At 41.3% G+C, this 18,105-nt stretch overlaps 1 protein-coding gene across 2 annotated transcripts; it reads right to left on the bottom strand.

Annotated features, from left to right (window-relative positions):
- Positions 1-7,900: 7,900 nt before the first annotated feature.
- LOC135581986 (20 kDa chaperonin, chloroplastic-like) lies at positions 7,901-12,463 on the bottom strand. 2 transcript variants are annotated; one of them, XM_065094923.1, is made up of 6 exons: positions 12,369-12,463; positions 11,824-12,041; positions 10,204-10,383; positions 9,466-9,621; positions 9,202-9,279; positions 7,901-8,247 (listed from the first exon to the last, which is right to left on the bottom strand). In XM_065094923.1, the coding sequence occupies exons 2-6, from the start codon at positions 12,013-12,015 to the stop codon at positions 8,071-8,073; spliced, it is 783 nt and encodes a 260-aa protein (XP_064950995.1). In that variant the 5' UTR covers positions 12,016-12,041; positions 12,369-12,463; the 3' UTR covers positions 7,901-8,070. The 2 variants fall into 2 exon arrangements, with proteins under 2 accessions (XP_064950995.1, XP_064950996.1); XM_065094924.1 differs by having other exon boundaries at positions 11,824-12,025; positions 12,369-12,434.
- Between the last annotated feature and the right edge of the window lie 5,642 nt (positions 12,464-18,105).

Raw genomic sequence — 18,105 nt, 5'->3', positions numbered from 1 at the left:
AAACATACGAAAGCATAGTGAAAGTAAGAAATCAGTTTGCAATTTAAAGTAAAGGACTTGAAGTCAATGTAAACTAGATTTTTATAGTGGTTCGGTCGTCGTGACCTATATCCACTCTTGATTCCTCTTCCATCGATGCCATGGGCATCCACTAACGATCTTCTTTCAATGGGTGAAGATCAACTACTCTTTTACACTCTTTCTTCTTTTCATGGGTTTAGGAGACATCCCTTACAAGCCTCTCTTTCTTAGACCTCATTTCTCCCTTTAGACGAACTTCTAAAAACTAGGAAGAAGTTATCCTAAATCCTAAGAGAGTTTCTCAATTTTTTTTAAGTTTTCTTTCCCCCTTTTTCAACTCAATTTTGTTCTCAATACTTGCTATCCCATGCAGGAATAATTGGGGTATTTATAGACCCCAAATAGCTTCAAAATTGGAGCCAAAAAAGGTCTCATCCTGGGTTTCTTGGGTCCTGACTATCACGGACAAACCTCTAAATAGGATGTTTGATGTAATGCTTATGTATGTCCATGTCTTTTGGTATGTTCATATTTTGCTTAGCATGTAGAGGGATAGCTGAAGGCTTAATAGTCCCATTTTAGTTGGATTTGGTGGTCGCTTTAGGCTTGTAAATAAAGGTTATGTCATATGGACACTTGTGAGAGATTCTCGATCTGTAATGGACCATTTTGACCCTTTGTTGTGTAACTGTTCAGAGCTTGTAAAGTCTATTTGTAATTTGCATTGTCTATGAAGTGTTTTTAGAAATGTTTGCTTGTGGATCCCGAATGAGATATTTTCTCTAACCCGTTCTCTCTTTTGTGGGTCCTAAGGGACCATGGGAGGCTTCGGGGAGGCTGACCTTTGCGGATGGACACGCAAGGGTGCCGCACGACTTAGGCAAAACCAGCTAAGTCCGTGACAGATAGTATTAGAGTGGGACAAGCACTCATAGGAACACTTAGCATGCAAACGTGGGGGACCTAGCGGGGCTGCGTTGAGGGCAGTCAGCACACGCGTGATCATTTGGGGGAAAACGGGCATGGAGATGTAGGGAAAAGAGTCGCTCGAAGGAGCAGGCATCTGAGATTGGCATTCAGAGGAATGACCAACCCTTTACGCAAGAGGCACCACGAGAACAGGCAAGCTTGGAAGAATATGGAGCGCACAAAGGGTGAGATGGCTGAGTTTGAGCTACGGCTCAACGTTGACAACTATACTTGATGGTGCTCAAGGCAAGTGAGGTGCTTGGTAAATGATGAGACCATGCATGGTGGAATGAGTTATTCAGTGACCGAAAGAGTTGTGCAAAGCTCATAGAGGTGAGGGGAATTGCTAACTCGAAGAATTCAGTACTAATGCATGGGCTTGTATGCGGACGATGTAATGTTCGCGGCCATCCCAAGGCGATCGAAACTCGGCGCCATGGAGCATTGAAACTTTCTCTTCGGCATGTGAAGGATACATCCGTAGGAGGCTGAAGTGTGCAATGAGTTTAGCATGTTACTAGGCCTTGAGTAGTGCAGCGGGGGTTGTATTGATGTGGAGTCGCAATCTAGCAAGTGCGTTTGCAGGAGGCAGAACAATGTGCAGTTTGTTCAACAAATCGGAGTAGTCCAAGGGGATGGTGGTCTCCGAAATGAATAGAGATGTTGCTCCAACGGGATAGATATCCAAGAGGGATAAGTCCTGGCTCCCTAGAGGGAGAATCATATGCAACAGACCATACATATTGAGGAGGAGTACCTCAACAAACAATAACTCCACGAATCTCAATGGACCGAGCAAGCAGCGAGGAGTCGTCGCATGATCTCGCTTGAGAGAATGCATTGGTGGATGCATTGCGAGATCAAGTGGGAGAGCGACCCAAAGCAACACAAATGAAGGCACTGTTAAAGTCGATATGGAGATCGGACTCAAGGGAGGGCTCACCCGTGGAATGGTGGGCACGAGGGCCACCATCAACTCAACGCAAAAATGAGGAGTGGAGCAACTTGGGTGTAACTTGGCGAAGTACCCAAGCCGTATAATGGGAGCCAGCATAGAAGTTGGAACATGGAGCGGAGGCACATTGCTTTCCTTGGACAGAGGTCAAGGACATGAACTCTTGCAGAGGCAAGAGCAGGATCATGTTGTTCCATGGGTCCTTCATTCTGACAGAGCGAACTCATCTTGCATGGTGCTAAAGACGAAGGGAGCTTCTGGGCACACGCACCTTATCTCGGAAAAGTATTTGATGGAGGAACTAAGGTGACTCAATTTGCGGAGGCGAAGTTGGGTTTAGAAGGCCTTGGCACAGGGTAAGAGGACGCGGAGGCGGGTACTCTTGAAGAATATACCATAGTATTGCCATTCAAGTTACCATGAAGGAAGCGGTGTGCAGCGAAAATTGTGCTGGTAGGGGCAGAGGCCCAGGATCCAAACAATAGTGCACTAATTGCAGCAAAGTCGGGGGACTTCGCGAGCTACTAAGCGACGGACTGTCCTAGAGCGATGCTTCATCTAGGTGTGACCCAAGAGTGGATGGATGAAGGTTGATTACTAAAGAAGCAAACAAAATTGAAGGTGGAAGAGACCCTGCGATGTATTGGCAGAGGCCACACATGGAGGGATCACAATTCGAGTTCATCCCACAAGGATCATAATGCAATAGAGATGTCACCAGGAGGCGACATGGTATAGCAGATCGTGGTGGAATAGTTCGTGACAATGCGATACACACGACATAGTCCCGTGAGGGACTAGATCATACGGAGGTATGATCGGGAGCTATTGGAAGCTCCAATTCAATGAATAACACGACAGCAAGAAGGGCTATGGATTCAAGGAGTGAAGGCCATGGTACCACAAAGGTGGGTCTTCCATGCGTGTATCAAATTTTGCATCGAATGAAAGCCTTGGTCATCAGCATATGGGGGCTGTGTTCCACCAAGGGAAAAGTTTAAATGCAAGTACCAGTGAGTCCCATGGGAGGGACTTGATCATGCAGAGGTATGATCGAAGCAGCTGGAGAGTTGGACTGCTCCAGAGCCCATATTCGCTTAAGGGAGCTCGGCAAGTCAGAGGACAAGATCGAGTAAGCGAACATTGCTACCAAGGAAGCTAAGGAGAACAGAATCAGTGCAAACCCTATAATGCAATGGCAGAGACCATGCATGGGAGTTGCAGTCTGTCTTTCCATTGACCAAAGGGAGCTGCTTGGAGAACACAGAGGTGTTGAAGCAGGGGATCGAAAGGGGCAAAGAAGCGACAATGAGTCCAAAGGGACTTAGCTACCCAAAATCAAGCATCAGTTAGAATGGAGGTAGACTCAAAGGAGTGCCATAAAGATATATCTACTAATCATGAAGAAAAAGGATGCAGATGCGAGGCGACGAATAGTAGGGCCATGGGCATGGCAGCGCCATGGTATCGTAGAGGTAGGACTTTCGTGAAAGTCATTGATCCCTTACTCTCATGGAGGGAGAGCGCTTAGTTGTGAAAGGGGCCGAGGAGGTGGAGCATGCAGAGGCAAACTCCAAGTACTAAGACAAGGCTGAAGGGCAGAGGCCAAGGAACTTTGTAAGTCCCGTGTCAACGAGCTTCTCATCAAGATAGCTGAAAGTGAAGGACTTCGGGTCATGCAAGAGTGCATGACCAAGGAACGAAGCAGGCAATACACGGTGTTGTACCTTTGCTACTCAGTAGAGTAGGCAGTAGGGTTGATGGAGAAGACGGTACAATCCCAGAGGCGACCAAATCTATTAGAGAATTACTCCAAGTTGGGGTGAAAACTTCTTGCATTCCAGAAGTTCGATTGTATTGAGAATGTGAATCACAGTAGCTAACTCAACGCAAGGAGTGCAAACACTTCAAGTGCTTCAGAAGTGTGAGCAAAGAGTAGGCGAAGGCCAGTAACCAGCTCGATGCATGGAGTACAACCTCGAGGAGATGGGCGAAGTCAAGTAACCTTTGCCTTCTCAACCCTTAAGAGAATGGGCGAAACCGAGTACCCCAATTCTCTTATCTATCCAGCGAAGGAGCTCTGCACAGTTTTAAAGACCCTTCAAAGATAATGGAAGACAATAGTTGTCAAATCCTCACCAATGGTGATCAGTGCTACTGAGAGTAGATTGTCCGCTTCATTTCCCAACGAAATGCCAATCGAAAGCAAAAGTGATGCGAACCTACTTGGAAGTGACAACTAAGTGAAAGAAGAGTCAATAGGCAAATTTTATGGAGGAAGGACCTAAAACCTCAGAAGTTTGCTAGACGATGCTCGTTAAAACTCCAACAAGCATCCACCCAGTTCAAGCAGCATGAGGCATTTGAAACTAGCACAGTAAGGATGGTCTTTTCCTTCATCTGGAGGATCCGCAGGAACCAATAGGGATCAACACAACTCAGCCAACCCCATACTAGAGTCAGAGTCATTGGCGAGTTGAAGCAGCATTGCAGATCAAATGTTCGACTACTCAAAAACAGCAGCGAAGAGCAGCTGGGAGCCAGGAGGCGCATTGCAGCTAGAGCAGAAGATCGAAGACTCAATAAAGGCAAGGAGTTGCAGTGTCGGCAAAGGCTTCGACGAGGACATCGAAGGAATAAGTGGGAGAGAATGTCACGGACAAACTTCTAAACAGGATGTTTGATGTAATGCTTATGTATGTCCATGTCTTTTGGTATGTTCATACTTTGCCTAGCATATAGAGGGACAACCAAGGCTTAATAGTCCTATTTTAGTTGGATTTGGTGGTCACTTTAGGCTTGTAAATAAATGTTCTGTCATGTGGACACTTGTGAGAGATTCTCGGTCTGTAATGGACTATTTTGACCCTTTTATCATGGACTTAGCTGGTTTTGCCTAAGTCGTGCGGCACCCTTGCGTGTCCGTCCGCAAAGGCCAGCCTCCCCGAAGCCTCCCATGGTCCCTTAGGACCCACAAAAGAGAAAACGGGTTAGAGAGAACGCCTCACTCAAGATCCACAAGCAAACATTCTAGGAAACACTTCAAAGACAATGCAAATTACAAACAGACTTTACAAGCTCTGAATAGTTACACAACAAAAGGTCAAAATGGTCTATTACAGACCGAGGATCTCTTATACGAGTCCACATGACACAACCTTTAATTTACAAGCCTAAAGCGGCCACTAACCTAACTAAAATGGGACTATTAGGCCTTCGGCCGTCCCTCTACATGTTGTGCAGAGCATGAATATACCGAAAGATATGGACATACATAAGCATTACATCGAACATCCTGCTTCAAAGTTTGTCCGTGACACTTTGTTGTGTAACTGTTCAGAGCTTATAAAGTCTGTTTGTAATTTGCATTGTCTATGAAGTGTTTTTGAAAATGTTTGCTTGTGGATCTCGAATGAGGCATTTTCTCTAACTCGTTCTCTCTTTTGTGGGTCTTAAGGGACCGTTGGAGGCTTCGGGGAGGCTGACCTTTGTGGGCGAATACCCAAGGGTGTCGCACGACTTAGGCAAAACCAGCTAAGTCCGTGACATGATGGTACCATCGCTTGTGCTGCGTGGTACCACCGCTTGCAGCACTAATATTGGGCGATACCATCGCCTAGGTTGGTGGTACCACTGCTTGGGAGATATGTTTAGGTTGTACCACCACCCAAACTAGCGGTACCACCACCTAACACTGTCTTGGAGACTATGTTTGGGTGGTATCATCGCCCAAACTAGCAGTACCACCACCTGACATAGTCTCGGAGATTATGCCATTGACGGTTTCACCTGTTGGGTCATTGATTGGGCTTTTCACTTGGCCCAATATAACCTAAACTTAGGTCCAATTGGCCTCTAATTGAGTTGACCCAATTCCAACCCAATTACACTTAAAACCTATTTCGATCTAGATAATTATTATAAAGCTAAATCAAATGTTGTCCGGTATGTTATTGATTCATTAGTGCTTCATTCGAATCTTCGGCACATCGTCCTCTCTTGCGGCCTATTACCCAATCGGCTAGTTGACCTCCGCAACTTTAATTTCTTTAGTGTACTTTTCGCTCTTCTTGGCTCGATACCCGAACCTATGGCCCGAAACCTTCTGCCAATATGTCGATTGATCCTCTGGCTCGATGTCCAATCTTCTGACATGTTCCACTCCAACCCAATATGATTCATCCTACTTTAATTATCTCTCTGATCAAAGTTTTCTATATCACTCAAAATGCAGATAGATTTTATCATCAAAATTCAAGATTTAACATCAGACTTAAGTTTTTACATGTATCAAAGCGAAAGATACATCTTTATTAATATTTCATGTGTTGGATTAAGTCGTCTACTACCTTAAGTGAGAATATAGATGAAGATCATTTCTCATCTACTAACTTCCAACTTTTAGGTATAAAAAAATTTAAGAGATCCAGAGATGAGTCGGAGAATGACAAAGCAACACCGGTGCTTTGAAGAGTGGACATTAAGGAGATCACCATGATTGCACTCATCGTAATGTCGGATGGGCTCTTCGAAGAGTTGCTTAATAACATTCGATTCTTGTGTATCACCCAAGGAGTGGAAGTTGCATGAGCATTTATGTAGTTTACCTGCGTGCGAAACATCTTATTCGGGAATACAACTTAGCAATCGAAGCGCAGACTTGATATCAAACATGACACCAACAGGGATCTTGCACCACATATTTTATTAGCGGAAGATCCATGACAACTAAAAATATAAATTTAGATCGTATCTATCGACTGCCGTTAATGCATATTTGCGTTGCCTACATAGAGCTAACCATGGTTCAAGTTCGAGTTTATTTATCACAAAGTCAGATGTTAAGAGATAAGCAGGTTCGATTGGAGATCACAAAAGTAAGTGGAGGGTGGGCCCAATAATCGTAACACAGGGTTTGGAGTATCAACGAGCTCTTCTTGGTGAGTTAGTTAGTGTATTTGAGACTTTTATAAAGGGCTTCTATGTCATATGTCAATCGAATTAATAAAAAACTTAAGAGTCAAGCAGCAAAGGCAAAACAATGGTCGACACCCATAAAATAGGGTTTTGGATATCGTTCCTTATTTGAGAACTCTAAACGTTCATAATTTTCAAGATTTTTTTTAGACCTTTTGAATCTTGCGTTGAACCCTCTTACTCGAATATTTAGAATATCTTCTTTCTTCTCTTTAAGCGATCATAAGTTCGATCATTCGATACTCAAAACCCTATATGCTAAGTCAATACTTTTTGCATCTACACAAATAATACCCTAGATGGAGGGCTTTGATTACTTTTCCATCCTTTTTCTCATTAAAATATTTCTTTTGTGGAAGATCTCTAATGTTAAACTCATGATCAAGACCAAGTTTTTTCTTTCATGGAAGATCTCTTAACGTTAAAACTCATGACATTATTTTGATTTTGACGTTATTTATGTGTCCTCTGTGGGGGAGTGTTGTAATGTTAGTATTATTCCGACGATGACTCGATGTTAAAGAAGATGTCTAATATTAAACTCATGACATTATCTTGACTTTGACGTTATTTACGTCACCTCCATGGGGGAGTGTCGATGACTCAAATGTTAAAAACGGTTGCTTTTGATCCTTAAGTGTTCTTCCTTACAACCAAAGTGGATGTAAGGTCCATAGGGCACGGTGCCACGTCAAACAACCCCAAAGTGAATGTCGTCGATGGAGGCTGATGGTTTCCTTCCAACCCAAACTCCCACACTCGGATAAACTAAATTTTAAGAACGATTATAAAGATCATCAAATTTGGAAAAGAAACATACCAATGTTCATTTAAAATATTGTCTTTTACTTATTTATTTATTTATGAAAACTATATAGCCATGAATCACTTCTCACTGTCATGACTCGATCAGCAACGTGATGAATATAAAGCTCTTGTTTCCATTAACCCTCGAGGCCATACACCACGGATGCCACATGACAAATCAAGCACTAAGATCCATTGGACTGAAAAAGTTTTTTTCTTTTGTTACAACAACAGAAATCTCAGAACTTAAAATTGAGCAAACCATTAATGTCATCACAAAAATCATGCACGGGTCTCTCTTCCTAGTCGTCTAAATCCTCGGGCTAGCAAAGAAAGAGAGCTCAAGAGAGAACTGCCATCACATCAGATGCTCTCAGAGCAATATAGAGCGAGCCATCAGCACTCTTAAACTCATTTCCAGCATACTTGGAGTACAACACCGTGCTGCCAGGGGTGATCGTCGTCGAAGGCTTCCTGTTCCCCTCCTCATCCAGGGGACCAGGGCCGACCGCAATAACCTGTCACAAGGTGCAATCAGGAACAGGTATAAATTTCTACTCGAAGAGCAACAAACAAGATCAAGCTTCTGACCTAGCCTAAGTTGCAATGATGAACAGGTATAAATTTATACTCTAAACCATGATGCGATATCACTACTAAGCAGGTTCATGTAACACTCTAATTAATCCCACATCAGAAGTGGATAAAATTAAGATTGATTTATAAAAATATAATGAGTATATCATTATCAATTTCAGCTTAAATATTTTGACCAATAATTTAGATTTAGATAAAACAAAATTGATGGGTCAGTTAGCCCATCAAACCCGGGTCGTGATATTTGGTATCGGAGTCAACCTTGTATTGGGATATGGTGAGAGGCTTGAATAGGAAAATGTTACATGTGGATGGAGTGGGAAGAACTCGGTAGAGCCACCACTGGGCTATGCCTCATCAGACTTAGGTGGAGTCAGAGGACTCGTCAAGACGTCGAGCTTTATGAACATTAGATGATGCTAGTTGTCGGGTTAATAGAGACCCTAGGAACATCAAGGCAGGACATCAACTATTGGCAGACTGCAGATTGCATCAAGGTTTGTTTAATGAAACTGATTCTCTACTGATGTGGGAGATTATTGTTGAAGATAAAACTCCTCCATGGCAAAAAAGTTATAATATTGTTGCTGACATTAAATAACTTAGAGGCCTTTTTGCTAATTCAAATGTCTCATTGATATTGGGGAGAAAACCTTGCAGCAAACTGGACTGCAATTTAGGATAGGATAATTAGATCAGATATATTTCTGCAGGAGGTCTATCCTACTTCCCTTGCTTATGTCTAGGTCAGACTCAGAGAATTTTAAAGCCTTAATAGAGTTTTGTTTTTGGAAAAAAAAAAAAAAAAGAAACCTATAGGCATCGTTGCTAGAGACAAGGAGTCGAAATAAAAAATAAAGAGATCAGATTTTCACCGTTCCAATGGAGGGCTTCTCCTTGCTCGCTTCTGTCAAGAGCAAACCACCAGCTGTCTTCTCCTCAGCTTCTGCAACCTGAGGCAATAGAAAAACAAGACGTTGCCTCTGTGTGTTATACATACTGTCAAATCAGAGCAGGTTTCAGAAGACGAACAACTACAAAAAGGCATCGGAAATTTCAAGTACTTCATATTTGATTCAACTGGTCAACCAAAAGCTTAGTTGTTTCAACATGAAAATGTAAAAGCTTGGAACTCAAACCTTTATTAGAACACGGTCATTTAAGGGTTTCAGATCCTTGACATCATCAGCTTCAAGAATACCGACAATATCATCCTCCTTCAGGATGACGTGATTGGATCCATTGAATTCCAATTCTGTGCCAGCATACTTGGAGTATACTACTTGTGATCCCGTCTACATGCAACAAAGATTCTTCACATCAGAAATTTACCACATTTTTCACGTCAAAGTACATATCATTAGTATTTAATGTGAATATTAATAATGAAAACGTTAGCAAGTTGAATGTTACATTTAGCTTACAAGCTTGATGCATAGTACAAGAAGCTTTGGATACATAACTGTCCACTGGGCAAGGTTAATCAAGCACATGTTCAACAACAATTTAGCAAGAGTGACGTCAACGGAGCACACCAAACCACTTAATTACTTATCCTTCTAATTTTCTCTCACTTGAACCTTCAACTGTGATGTTTCACCCATATTGATGTCCAATTAGTAGAAAAAATGAAAGATAGCTGAACAGTTTTTTTTCCCCCCCGCACAAGATAAATGGTGGAGGACGGATTCAAGCCCAGGACCTTGTGATAAACTGTCAAGGTCTTTACCAACTAAGCTAACTAATACCGTTGTATAGTTGAACAGTATGCCTATGTATTAATTGTCAAGACCAAATTAACAGACAGACTCAAATAGAGAGATGAAACTTAACTAAATATTAATTTGTACAGACTCTATTAGAGAGACGAAACAAACCTGAATACCAATTTGCACTTTGTTGTCGCCTATGGTCCTTCCATCTCCAACAGCAACTACCTCACCAGCTTGAGGCTTTGACTGAGCAGTTGTGGGCAGCAATATCCCACCAACAGTCACCTCCTCAGATGTATTGATCTTAACTAGCACCCTATCACCCAGAGGCTTGACAGAAATGTACTGAGCAAAAACTAACAGAAGTATATCAACATAACATATAACAGACAATGCATACAACAGAAAACATGCATTTTTAGGATCAGGATCTGTGCATGATATCAACATATGTGGTCCAATGAATCCTTAATTTATAGTAATATTATATTCCTGAAAAACTACTACTTGATATAATAAATAAGGAATTAATGGAAACAAGTATCAAATGCACATAAAAATGACTTCGTAGAAGTAATATAGAAGGTTGGGGTGTTCAAATCACACCTAAAAACCGAACTGGAACTGAACCGAACCTAAACCAAACCAATCTTGAACCAGTTCGGTCTAAACTGGTTCATCTTTGATTTTGAAGATCATAGATGGTTCCAATTCGAGAGGGCACTTTTTTTGGTTCGGTTAATCAGTAGACCGAACCGAACTGATTTTAATTTCAAAAATGTTAGCCAGATTGAGTTCATAGCCGTAAGTGCTTAACAGGTTCACACCAGCTCAAAGGCCCAAGGCACAGTATAAATGTGCACTCTTGTCTATTTGTCCTCTTTTCCTCACCTTAATCATTGTTAATGCGACATGAAGATATCACATTTTCATAGGTGCTAGATATTAAATCTTTTAGAATGTTTAGGATGACAATTGTGATAAAAACCTTTTGCTACTGTCGGATCAATTAGACCAAGATTTTGGTTGGGTTTAATTAAATTGAACTGATTCATTTGAAAAATATTTTTTTTTTAAATTACTTAAAATTAAGAATTGATTAACCGGTTAACCAAACAAGATTAACCGGTTATGAACCAATTAAGTTAGGTAGGTCTGAACTGATTCCGGTTCGGTTCAACCTAACCCCTCTCTAATTCGGTTCAACCGAGCTGAACTGTTCCAATTCGGTTCAACCCAGAACGGGTTTAATTCGAACCAGTTTGAACACTCCTTGTAGAAGGAAGTGTAAAATTGGTGACATAATTTATTTCCTGAAAGAAAATTACACGATTATCAGACAATTTTAAGAAACAAGGCTCCTGCTAATGCATGGAGTGGGGAAAGTCAATAGACGCAATTGCAAGGAAACAAAACTAATAAATATCCTTTCATATATATATATATATATATATAAAATGAAGTTTTGAATATAGTTCACTAATTCCATTCACAAACAGCTATATACCATAACAGATAGCCCTTTAGAACAGATGAAAACTATCCATTATGCAACACCAGATTTTTGCCAAATCAAGAAACTATGGACTTCCAAGGAAAATTTGAAAGCATTTTAGGTTAGCACATAATGAATCTATGGACTTCCAAGAGCTACTCAAGTTAAAATATACCAGCTCGCAATTTCCAAGTGACCAAAGATCAGATATTTTAGCAAATGAGTATGACCTAACTAGTGAGGAACATCAAGAATGGTGCTTAACTAATCAACACAATCTAAAACTGCACCTTGGGAGCAACAACCGTGGCGGCCCTCACGACATGACCCCGAAAACCCCTTCGTTCAAGTGCACCTCCGCAAGCTCCAATTGAGGAAGGAAGCCTGAATGGGAACGGAGAGAGACGGAGCCCATGGATGGACGGCAAAGACCTTCTGGCGACGGCAGGGTTTCCAGTACCAGCAAGCTGCAGCGACGCCATGGATTCGCTGCTGATTTGACGAAAACCTAAAATGATTCATCCCCATAAAAATGGTTTAACGATCGAAACTTAACTCTAATTTAGGACCAAAAAAACCACAAAATCCTGGAAACGGGGATAAATTTGAGCACATAAAACAGGAAATCAAGAGAATTTGGCATAAGCCGCACTCGGTAAATCAACGAACGCCTAGTATACGGTAAAAATGATATCTTGCTCGAATTCTGGACGAAGAAAGCATGAAAACTCGTAATGCAAGCATATAAAATGCGAGAATAACGAAAAAGAAGGGAACTTTGCCTAATGCACCAGTAAAAGCTTACTCAAAACAGCGAAGATAAACGAATTTATACCTTAAGCTTCCTCCTTCGTAACAGGACGACTGCAGAAGAAGAAGATGAACCCTATGAGAGTTGAGATAGACGCGTCATCCCTTTATCGAAGGATTGGGATTGTTCTGTTCTCTCAGCGCTTTTTAACAAAAGTACATCCACCGTTAAACCCGACAAATATGATGTCACGCGTTGGTTTACTATTGGAGCTTCTTTACCCTTAAATGTTTCATAGGGACATCTTAAAGCGGTCAGTTGGCCTAGTGAAGCATAGATGGTCCTAGAACGCCGTATTGGTTTCCGGAACGAACCGGACCTGAGTTGATTGGAGCTGGTCCAACTTGATTTACAATTTGCCCGAATCCGAGTTGGAACCTGATTCGAGTCTCATATGGATTAAAGCGTATCCAAATCTAACAGTACGACCCACTGTGTGGTAAGAATGCCTGCCTAATCTAAAAAAATAAAAAATAAAAAATAAAAGCAGCCTAATCTTAAGGAGTTGAATTGATTCTGATTTTTCTTTAATGCTATGCTTTGTGCCCCTCCGGTTGCATTTCTTGAATCAAACATGCTAACAATCAATGATTAATTGAAAAATAGATGTTTTTCAAATGAGCATTCCAGCCATGAAGATTATTGTGATTATTAATAGTATGTAGCCTCTTATTGTTTTGGCAAAAAGAAAAAAAGAAACTAATAATAGGTCAATCCAAGCTCAATTTGGGTCTCCAGCATTTTAAGCCTATAAAAGCCTCATCGTCACTATCGACCTTGACTGTTTGATTGTCGCTAAGCTCATCAAGCAAAAGTGTCGAGCACAGTTCCCCCTCGATATCTCCTTAATGTCTTTGTATTAATGGTTGACAGTAAGTCATCCTCATTAATGTCTTTGTCTGGATCGTTGGAGACTTAGGTATAAAAACTACACCCTTATCTAAGCGCAAGGGAGAGTGAGGGGTCAAGCCTTAGGTATTATTTTCCTACTCTCTACCCTTAGGTATAAAAATAAGCAATAGTCTCTCTATTCTCTCATTTATATAGCTTATGCTATTATTTTCCTCCCCATTTATCTTGCGTTAACTTAAGCATCGGAGGGGTTAAGCCTAGATGCCTCGAGCATAAAGTTGTTGTGTAGGACTACCAGTGGCCAAGAGACAACCTTGCTATTAGGAGATGACCCTGTAGCAACGGAGACCCTCGTTCCTCTACTTGGCCTCTTTATTCCAAGGCTAGATCACCCCGACGAACTATCCCCCAATGGACCTCCCTCATTGGTCCGCCACGTTAGTGAGAATGAGACAAAAGGATGAGCCTGTTATTAGTCATAGGTGCCTTATAAGCTAATCATGTGAGTGATTACACGTGTGACATGATACGTACTCTTTTTATTTATTATATTATTTAACATTATATCACTTTATATTACTTATTGTATGAATATATTGTGATGTTCATGGATCTATGTAATATGAATCAGATCGTGATGAGATCACGATAATGAGATCGATTCGCCTTTAAACACAAACCTAAATGATCCTGATCATAGGTTACTCGAGAGGGAATCAGACAAACTAGTGTACTATATATCCGTCTATATGATAGAGGCAATTGGTCTCATAGTTGCTCGTGTGGGGATACTAGGGATACAGGGCATATGCTTATTGGAGAATGAGTTCACTAATTGATCCGCTCACAAAATGTTGGATGGTTGATGATACCTTATTGTCAGATAGTGATTATGTTGCCCTAGTAGTGTATATAGTCTTTAGACTTGAGACACCAAGGATGTCCTATATGAGTACTCCACTCTTTGATACTAGACTTATAGGTTTGGAAGTTCCAAATATTACATAATTGGTTATCAGGAGTGGTAGCCAATCATACAAGAGCTTTTGAATATCAATAGAGGATCATCGACTCTTAGTATTCTTGCTCAAATAAATATATGGCTAGGATCAATCAAATTGAGAGAGAAAGAGTTCTCTGAGAGAATCCGATTAAAAAGAGACTCGAGTAGAAACTGTATGAGCCTGATAGTATTATGCTCGGTATACGATCTCTAGGGTATTAGATGGATGAGAGAATATAGATATACGGTAACTAAGGATAGATAGGCCAAAAGGATTGGATTCCCTTGTATCATCTATGGACTGTGGCGTAATGACCTAGTACGTCTGTAGTCGATGGGTTGAGTGAATTATTATAAAGATATTAATTCACTAAGATATAAAAAGTTCTGACAAGTATGACTCATGGTCAACTCGATATTGGGCTTAGAGGGTCACACATATATGGTAGGTGTTACGATAAGTAGAGGTTCGGATATGAGATATTTGTTGGAGCCCCTATCTTATTGGATATCTAATAAATCTCTGAATTATTGGATCGTATGGATAATATCCAATAAGAGACAATGAGAGATTATTGGATAGAGATCCACTAATCTAGGAGGCTTGGGTAGTTAGATGAAGATCCAGTACCCAATATGGTAGGATCAATTAGGGTAAGTTAATAGAGGGCCTCTATAAATAGGAGAGAGTGAAAGGGCCATATGTTGAATCTCAGATTTTGATGATGAAACAAATTGATAAAGTTATAATTGTTAGGATCAAGAGTCGGAACTAAGAGGGGGGGTGAATTAGTGTAGCGTTAAAATTACATCAACTTAAAAAAAAAATTCGTACGATAAAACCGTTTACGTTAAAAACCGATTTTGGAAACTTAACTTGAAAGCGTACATAATAAATTGAAGGCAGTAAGCACTTAAGGAGATTTGCAATAAGGTAATAGCAAGAATAAAATGCAAACCAAAGAACATGGCAGTTTAGAGTGGTTCGATCATCGTGACCTATATCTACTCCTCTGATTCCTCTTCCGTCAAGGCCACTGGCATCCACTAACGATCTTCATTTGATAGGCAAAGATCAAACTCCTTCTTATACCTCTCTTTTCCTTTTACCGGGTTTAGGAGACAACCTTTACAAGCACTCGCACTCTTACATAATTCTAACACTTAGAACTTGAGGAGGATTCTAAAGAGATTGTAGCAACATTTATCTACTTTTTGTTGGGAAATCTTGGGGGCGACATCACATGCACAACGGAAGAATAAGAAAACAAAATCCCCGATTCCCAAAGAGATGTTCGTCGTCATGCAAAGATTGGTGCACAAAATCCGCGAAATTTAAAACTGCGTATAGAGTAGATTGTGTTACCTAGGGAGATCGTATATCCCTGTTTCCTTGCAGATCCTTAGGAGAGGGTGAAGGAGGTCAAGTGTCCTCCTCTCTAGCGGTGATCCACACAGCAGGGCTGCGACGATGCTCCTCAAAACTCCAAGCCTGCTCTAAGGTGGAGAGGTGGAGGAGAATAGAAGAGGAAAGCAAAGGCTCTAGCCTATGAGGCTCTGAATCCCTCCTATTTATAGAGGCCCCCTATCAAACCCTAATGGATCCTCGCCTAGTGGGTATTAGATCTGCATCCAATTGCCCAAGCCTTTTAGATTAGTGGATCTCTATCCAATAATCTCTCATGGGCTCTTATTGGATCTCGTCCATGGGATCCAATAATTCAGGGGCTTATTGGATATCCAATAAGACAAGGGCTCCGTCGGATATCTCATATCCGAACCTCTACTCATCGCAATGCCTACCATATGTGTGTGACCCTCTAGGCCCAATATCGAGCTGGCTGTGAGTCATACCTATCAGAACTCTTTCTAACTCAATGAATTATTATCTTTGTAATAATTCACTCGACTCATCGACTACGGACGTACTAGGCCACTACGCCGTAGTCCCCAGACGATACAGGGGAATCCAATCCATTGGACCTATCTGTCCTCAATTACCGTATAACTATAGTCCCTCATCCATCTAATATCCCAGAGACCATATATCGAGTATGGTGCTGTCAGACCCATATGATTTCTACTCGAGTCTCGCTCTAATCGGATTCTCTCGGAGAAACCTTTCTCTCTCAACCCGAATGACCCTGGCTAGGGATTTGTTTGAGCAAGAACACATGGGATATTCCTCTCATGACGCCAAGAGTGGATGATCCTCTATCGACACTCAATAGCCCTCGTAAGATCGACTACCACTCCCAATGACTAGTTGTACTAGATCTGGGATAGCCAAACCTATAAGTCTGGTATCAAAGAGTGGAGCACTCATATAGGACATCTTTGGTGTCTCAAGTCTAAGGACCAGATATACCGCTAGGACTACGAAATCGTTGTCTGACAATAAGGCATCATCAACCATCCAACATTCCGTAAGTGGATCAATCAGTGAACTTATTCTCCAATGAGCACCTGTACTGTATCCGTAGTGTCCCTACACGAGCAGCTATGAGACCAACTACATCTATCATATGGACGGATATACAGCATACCAGTCTGTCTGGTTATCACGATTTCCCTCTCGAGTAACCTATGACCGGGATTATTTAGGATATGTGTTTAAAGGTAAATCGATCTCATTATCGTGATCTCATCACGATCTGATTCCCATTGCACAAATCCAAGGACATAACAATATATATATGTACTTATGCAATAGTTATAAAGTGATATATGCCAAAATATAATAAGCAAAAAGATTCTGTATCAAGTCACACGTGCCATCACTCACGTGATTGGCTTGCTGGGCACTTATGACTAGCAATGTCCCACTTGACCTAAAGCCAATCACCTATGTGTCTGATCCCCATCAGACCCCTGTGAGGGTCAAAGACAATCTGAGATAACGACTTTATCAGTGGATCTGCAATGTTATCTTCGGATGGAACACTTTCCACTACTACATCTCCTCGGGTTACGATCTCTTTGATAAGCTGAAACCTCCTCAGAACACTTCTGATGAGACCCGGGTTCCCTTATTTGAGTAATCGCCCCATAGTTGTCGCAATATAAGGAGATCGGCTCCTCGCTACCTGGCACGACTCCCAAATCTGTGATGAACTTCTTCACCCAGACTCCCTCCTTTGCTGCATTTGATGCAGCAATGAACTCCACCTCTGTGGTCGAGTCAGCAGTAGTATCTTGCTTGGAACTCTTCCAGCACACTACTCCTCCATTCAAGGTGTACATATACCCTGAATTTGACTTGCTATCATCGACATTAGACTGAAAACTTGAGTCTGTGTAGCCTTCAACCTTAAGGCTACTACCTCCATATACTAGTAAAAGATCCTTAGTCCTTCTCAAGTACTTAAGGATACACTTTAGTGCTTTCCAGTGCTCCAAGCCTAGATCCGCTTGATACCTGCTCGTGACACTCAGAGCATACGCAATATCAAGTTTGGTACATAGCATGGTATATATGATAGACCCTTTTGCTGAGGCATAAGGTATCATATCCATGTTCGCCATTTCTTCAGGAGTCTTTGGGGATATACTTGTAGAAAGCGATATCTCATGTCTCATCGATATGAGACCTCTCGAATTTTCCATGCCAAATCATTTGACAATAGTTTCTATGTACCTGGACTGGGATAAGCCAAGTATCCTCTTGGATCTATCTCTATAGATTCTAATCCCCAAGATATAGGATGCTTCCCCTAAGTCCTTCATGGAGATGTGTCTAGATAACCAAGCCTTTACTATGGTTAGCATTCCTACGTCATTTCCAATTATCAGGATGTCATCCACATATAACATCAAAAATGTTATAACGCTCCCACTTACCTTCCTGTACATACAAGGCTCATCTTCGTTCTTAACGAAGTCATAAGATCTGATTGCCTCATCAAA

The sequence above is a fragment of the Musa acuminata genome, chromosome BXJ2-2, assembly GCF_036884655.1.
Source record: "Musa acuminata AAA Group cultivar baxijiao chromosome BXJ2-2, Cavendish_Baxijiao_AAA, whole genome shotgun sequence".
NCBI classification, from domain to species: domain Eukaryota; kingdom Viridiplantae; phylum Streptophyta; class Magnoliopsida; order Zingiberales; family Musaceae; genus Musa; species Musa acuminata.
The sequence above is the reverse complement of the archived record's forward strand: the minus strand, read 5'-3'. Positions and strand labels throughout refer to the sequence as shown.